The sequence below is a fragment of the Lolium rigidum genome, unplaced genomic scaffold (genome assembly GCF_022539505.1).
Source record: "Lolium rigidum isolate FL_2022 unplaced genomic scaffold, APGP_CSIRO_Lrig_0.1 contig_54109_1, whole genome shotgun sequence".
Classification (NCBI taxonomy): domain Eukaryota; kingdom Viridiplantae; phylum Streptophyta; class Magnoliopsida; order Poales; family Poaceae; genus Lolium; species Lolium rigidum.
In genome coordinates, this window is record NW_025900920.1 from 59843 (window position 1) to 66082 (window position 6240).

The 6240-nt window shown below is 46.6% G+C and overlaps 1 protein-coding gene across 1 annotated transcript; it reads right to left on the bottom strand.

Annotated features, from left to right (window-relative positions):
* Positions 1 to 2691: 2691 nt before the first annotated feature.
* LOC124681737 (transcription factor MYBS3-like) lies at positions 2692 to 5947 on the bottom strand. Its single transcript, XM_047216564.1, has 3 exons — positions 5537 to 5947; positions 3697 to 3905; positions 2692 to 3437 (listed from the first exon to the last, which is right to left on the bottom strand). Exons 1-3 carry the CDS (start codon positions 5802 to 5804, stop codon positions 2970 to 2972), a joined length of 945 nt encoding a protein of 314 aa, XP_047072520.1. The 5' UTR covers positions 5805 to 5947; the 3' UTR covers positions 2692 to 2969.
* Positions 5948 to 6240: the final 293 nt, after the last annotated feature.

A 6240-nucleotide genomic window follows, 5' to 3' on the forward strand; every position in this document is an offset into this window, starting at 1 on the left:
TCAGTTTCAAGATGCTTGCTGTGTAGATGTTTTATTCATTAATTGAAAATGACTATCATCATAGAACACCGTGCCACTATTGATTGACTGAGACCGAGCTAGGAAATTTACACTAGGGAAGCCAATCAAACAAACAAAACAGATAACCAGGTATTGCTGGGAAGAAGGTACTATTCGTAAATGCCTGAATTTTTTTTTTCGTGATTTTCCATTACTGATCTGATTTGCTTGGCTAGTACAAGTTGAAGCGGGACTCTCCCGTGCATGCTTAGCTCCTCCGCTTCATGATGCTTTTGGCCGTTGGATCCAGCCTGGAAGCGTTGCATCGGGACGGCGGAGCGATATATCGAGGAAATTGCACATAACACCATATGTTGGGGCATGTTTTGCACAGAACCACAGCCATGTCTTGTTTTTGCATAGAACACCATATTTTATTGTAATTGTTGCACAAAACACTAAATAGGGATATTAGTTCCTTTGACACACAATTAGGTCTATGGGTTGGTTATGTGCTGCCCGCAAACGGCAACGTGTATGTGCGCGTCCTTTCGGAAAATCCTCGAGCCCGCCCATTAGTGGCCGAGGGAGGCGAGGAGACGCGGGCCCATGCGCACGTACAAACGCCGGCTGGTCTTAATAAATGAAGATCGCGGTCGCGCTCCAATCACTTGTCGTCCCCACGCACATGCGCTAGCTGATCTTAATGACCAGGCGCGGGTGCCGGTGTTGGCCATCCTGTTGCGCGTCTCCGGGTGCCGCCCGGAGATCCTCGCAGCCAATCCCATCTCCCGCTGGATCTGCAGCGGGATCCGGTGTACACCTTCGACTCCCCGATGTGGAGCCGGTGGTTTGAGGCCGAGCGCGAAGCTCGGCGGTAGATGATCGAGGCGTACCTCGAGGGCCTCGACAACGACTATGTCGACAACGAGGCCAATGAGGCGTACCAACCGCTGCCACCATCGCCCATGAAGGAGGAGTACGTGCCAACGAAAGACGAGTGTTCAGGGTACACCTTCCCTACGTCGTGCCACGGACGCCCTGAGGAGCGTGCCCGATGGATTGGCCTCGAGGTGGCCATCCAGGCGTTGCCACCACCGTCGTCGCCTGCGCCGGAGAACCTACCTCCCCCTCGACCATTTTTCCCCTGAACCAGGGGCGGGCCCTAGTATTGAGAATGAAAAAGTGGATTCATTCCAGAGGAGGGAGGCGACAACGATGGTCAGAGACCGAGATGGTGGCGGTGGGATCGAACAATAGGAAGAGTTATGCGGCAGGTCCTAGTCGGGGTCCACGCCGGAGTCCACGTATGTACTGTCAGTGGGCTTATACGACTAATTATGTATCAAACGAGGTAACGACCCTACTTAGTGTTTTGTGCAACAATTACAACAAAATATGGTGTTCTGTGCAAAAACAAGTCATGGTTGTGGTTCCTTGCAAAACATGCTCCAACATATGGTGTTATGTGCAATTTCCTCCGATATATCTTACTCGGAGTTGCGCCTGGGAGAGGGAAAAAAAAAACCAAAGCCCCGCAGCTGCGCAGCCCAGTTCTCTTGTATGAACTGAACCTTGATAGAGCATGGAAGAATGGCTTGCTTGATTGGCCGTTTTGACAAATGCAACGGAAAATATCAGGCCTAAAAGGACTTGTTTGGAAAGTGGATTCACTGTGCTAATCATGCGGGTCAAGTCATCCGGATACCTCTCATTCCTATGTACGCATCCTGCGCTCTAGCACCCAGCCCTTTTCAATCCTTTTGTTTACGTCTGTAATTTCAGTACTTGCTTGAACAAAACCGGCTAGCTGCCGAAAGTGCTAACAGCTAAAATAGAACATCCTAATTTTCTTCCTTCTGGTGTAAGCGAGTAAGAAATGCAGACCCTGAGTCTCGAGATTCCTTTTATAGGTAAAGATTGTTGAAAGTGCATCATTTCATTCATCATGTATTAACTTACTACTCGCTTGGTAATAATTGCCAGGATCTTCTCTCGTACAAAAGAAAAAAGAAGAAGAAAATAAATGGAACAGATGATTTACCACTCTATGGCCATTAGCTCACAGCCCTGGAGTTGGTGTTGCCAGGTCCTATGTACGGTCATTTCAAATGGTAAGAGTAATGATATGAAGTCACTTTCATTTGCAGGAGAGATAAGTAAATCCCATCTCAAAGGCTCTAGATTGCCTGATTATGCATAATGACTTTTGCTAAAGATATAGAAGTGTCAGGTACTTGTCTGGTCAAATAATGGATTCATAAATAACCCAACAGTTTGGAAATATCTCAATATCTGAAAGGGACTGGCCACTAACCACTACCATCACCAACCACACATCCAACACTTGGTGCATAATGGAAGGGGGTGCAAATCCAGGATCAGGATTGAAAGGTACGGTCCTAGGGAACATCCCAATATAGCATGTCCATAAGGCGAATCCAATAATCAGTTTGTACTTGCCACAAGACATAAAATAACATATAGACACATGCCACCAATAAGAACAAATCATGCAACACTCATCGATAAAATATATTGTGCGGCTTCTTAGCTACCATAAATGAAATCCTGAGAGAGTGACTTCATAGCCTCCACATTTCCAATATCTTCACAAAAACTGAAGACCGTGATTAATCAGCATCCCACTAAACAATGAACATTATATATAGCAGAATGAGCTGAGCTCCCTTCAAAGTTCAAACTGGCTAATATAGTATTTTTTGTTTCTTATATAAGAGTTACAGTACAACCACGGAGATTAGCACTAACATTAATGGTTATGTTAACAAGCAGTGGCATATATCATGTGTGCCATACAAACAACAGATGCATTCATACATAACATAACTTACAACACAGGGCACATTGATAGACTACAGAGCACGGTTAATCTTAAAAAGAAAAAGAAGAGGCAAAGCTTATTTTGCCAGGATCTCGTCTAAATGCAGTTTGTGTGCTGAGGGTGCTCACGCCTGAGCCCTCGTTGGGAGACTTGCCTGGAAAGCTGATTGTCTATTTTGACCTCCTACCATTTTAAGGGAAAGAGAAGTAGATACTGTATCTTGCTTCGCATCCCCTATGCTTAGCTTCGACATGCCCACCAGTTCATCAACATTGATCGGACTCTTTGAGTGAACCGGGACAGGCTTGACAATCTCATGTGTTCCTTGTCCAAGATCATCTCCATCATTCGGATTTTGCCAGAAAGGAACTGAGAATTGCAAGAATGGTGAGAAATATGCTGGAACTAGCACTGGGTAGCTCGACTGCAAATTCTCTGGCATGATGGCAGACGCTGAAGAACTCTCTGCAATGGCAGAAGTATCTGATTCCATCGATTCAACCTCCTCTTCCTCCATGGGTGGAGGTAGTGGTGGTTGGTTTAATATTTGGGCGTCTAGTTCTTGATGCCCAGGAAGGGGTGGCAGGTCAGACTGTAAAGGACACAACACCTATTCAGTTCTGATTTCTACACGAAGTGCAAAGAAATATTTTCCTAATGAAATGCAAGATTAAATAGTGTCCACAACTGTTCATGCAAGTTCTAGCATAAGGAACTAAGGAAGCAACACTGTAAGTTTGGAACTGCTACCACACAAATGAGCGATACCCTTTTGATGTACTACGAAAACAGAATCAGGCCAACTTATGTCATAAAGGCGTAACAACCAATAATAAGATCAAGCGACTTACCTCGTCAGGCACCAAGTCAAAAAGGCTAGACCTTCTCTTTCTTCTGCTCATATTGGCTTGGCGTATAAAATATTTCTGAGCGTGACTTGCTACTTGAGTAGGTGTTCTTGAGACCACAAAATTACGGGAGATTCCACGCCAGTCACCTTTTCCAAGCTTTTGCAATCCAAGCAAAAACCTCCGGTGCTCTTCTTCAGTCCAAGGAACACCTGCCCAAAAGTCGTCTCAATCAGGAACATGCACATAAAACATACATGCAGCCAATGCAGGTCGGTAGAAACAACCAAAGCTACATGCGGCTGGTGAACAGAAACTGATATACAGAAGACATATAAACAGAAGTATAGGAAAAATTACTCCTATAAAAAAAATGCATGGAATACATCACAGCGCATTAGAACTACCCAAAAAAAACAGCTCTGGAAGAAAACGAAGGTACTAGAAGCTGGTGAACAGAAAATGATGATCTGGCAACCGCATCAGTAGAGTACCGAAAAGCTTAGTAGTTAGTACTGCTAAGTTATTAAATGTAAGTATGAAACAATACATGGAAATAACCAGCACCACATGAAAATACTAAGTGGGGGAAGGAAAATAGGCCCACCAAAATAACATGAACAATGAGACGAATGCGCTCTTACGAACTGATGATTTCCGTTGGGACTTCCAAGACAAAGGAAACTAAAAGGAGTCTACGCCATGCAAAAAAAAGGGGAATGGTGGAAATTTTATGTTTTTCCTCCCCTGAGAAAGTTACGTTGCAGGTCAAGAAGAGAGCACTACCAAACTGCACTCTAAATTTCTAGCCTAGTCAGAGATGGTAAACGAGCAAATGGCAACCCAATCTACATTATGTTGTTACCGTCTCTAGTATGTTGTTTATAATACCAAATTGGTGGGCGCTCAAAGTAGAATGTTTTGCTTTGACGAATTTCCAACTGTTACTTGACTAGCATTAGAACCCAAATCTATGGTAACCGAAACTTTTTTTTTTATTTGAGAAAATATGATAACCGAAATTAAACATATGAGGTCACTGGTTATCAACTACTTGTGAATTACTCCCTCTGTTCCATAATTCTTGCCGTGGTTTTAGTTCAGGAGGGATTGACAAAAATCAATGAAGAGGGTCAAGCTTTGTGCACCACCAATATACATTAATTGCAGCTATACAGGTACTAACCAGTAACGCTCAGATTGCATCACAATGGATTACCACATTTATGCCAAAGGTATGTCAGCCCATCGCTTATGTGGCTCTGTACATGCTTTCGGAGGCACTGAACAAAGCCAAATTTGTAGGGAATCAACTATCGTCGTTGCTCAAGACAATCCACAACCGTTTCTACATGTTTTATTAACTCGAGGATTTTACAAGTCCGTTGCCTAATAAATAACAACACTACTATTACTATCCCTTTGTACCATCTCTCTGTCTCCTTATCCAGAGCTGAGCTCCTAAAAACGCCGTCAGCAAGCCACGATCCAATCAAACGGAAACGGCCTCCACGGTCTACACGTCATCCGTGCGCCAATTAATGCGGGAAGTTGCTTATCAGCTCAAGTGGCAAGTTGTCAAAATCGTTACTCCATAGTACTACTGTAGTAGAGTACAAATTGCAATTGAAGGTTCTGGCAAGTGGATATTTGGAAGCTAATGGTACCATCTGAATCGAAAGCTACACACGGACGGAAGCACCGGACAAGAAGTATCGTATACACGAACAAAAAATAATAATTGGAGCTGAGAGGATCTATTATGTGCGGCGGCGGTAACGAAAGGAGACGGTTTTGGATAGGCGGGGATGAGAGAGAGGGAGGGAGGGGTTGAGTAGGTCACCTTTCTTGCGCTCGCGGTTGGCGGAGGAGGACCCCTGCACGAAGTCGTCGGAGGCGTATCCCTCGGCGGCGGCGTCGTGGGCGACGTCGGCGGGGGAGGCGCCGCCGCCGGCGCTGGTGGATCCGGCGAGCAGGGAGAGGTTGCCCATGCTGGCGCTCTTGCGGATGGATCCGTCGGTGAGGCGCACCCCGAAGATCTTGACCCCGCGGTTGGGGCACGTCCGGGAGTTGTGCCCGTTGTGGCTGCAGTGCGAGCACCGCCTCATCATCCCCGACGTCGCCAGCGCTGCCGCCGGCGTAGGGGTATGGGCTAGCAGCTGGGCTGGCCGGAGGAGGAGGAGAGGATGGCGATGAGAGGTGAGCTGGGAGGAGAAGCGAAGTGTGGTGATGGGAGGAGGAGGGGATTGACTGTGGAGTGGTGATTGGTTGAGGAGGTGGTCGGAGCTCGGCGCGTGCGACCGTCCACGTGGCGGATATTCGCGCGGGGATATTACGTGGGTGGGGAGGAGAGGGGCGGCGAGCGGCTTGCGCGTCACGGCTTTTTCTGCCTTCACACGCGCGGTCGCGTGGACGCGGTTCCTTGCGGTCGTCTCCTTTCGTTGTCGCCGTTGGATCGTCGGATCACCTGTTCCTGTTCGTCGAAAGCGCGAGCTGCTATGCTAGCTCATAAATGGTTTTTGTCCTTGGTTTATCGGCACCTGCTCT

Excerpts from the sequence above, each read along its gene's own strand:
- LOC124681737 (XM_047216564.1), bottom strand. The coding sequence starts at position 5,804 with ATGATGAGGCGGTGCTCGCACTGCAGCCACAACGGGCACAACTCCCGG. Across the intron at positions 3,906-5,536 it reads CAACCGCGAGCGCAAGAAAG|GTGTTCCTTGGACTGAAGAA; the intron begins GTGACCTACTCA and ends ACTTTTGGGCAG. Across the intron at positions 3,438-3,696 it reads TTGACTTGGTGCCTGACGAG|TCTGACCTGCCACCCCTTCC; the intron begins GTAAGTCGCTTG and ends TGTCCTTTACAG.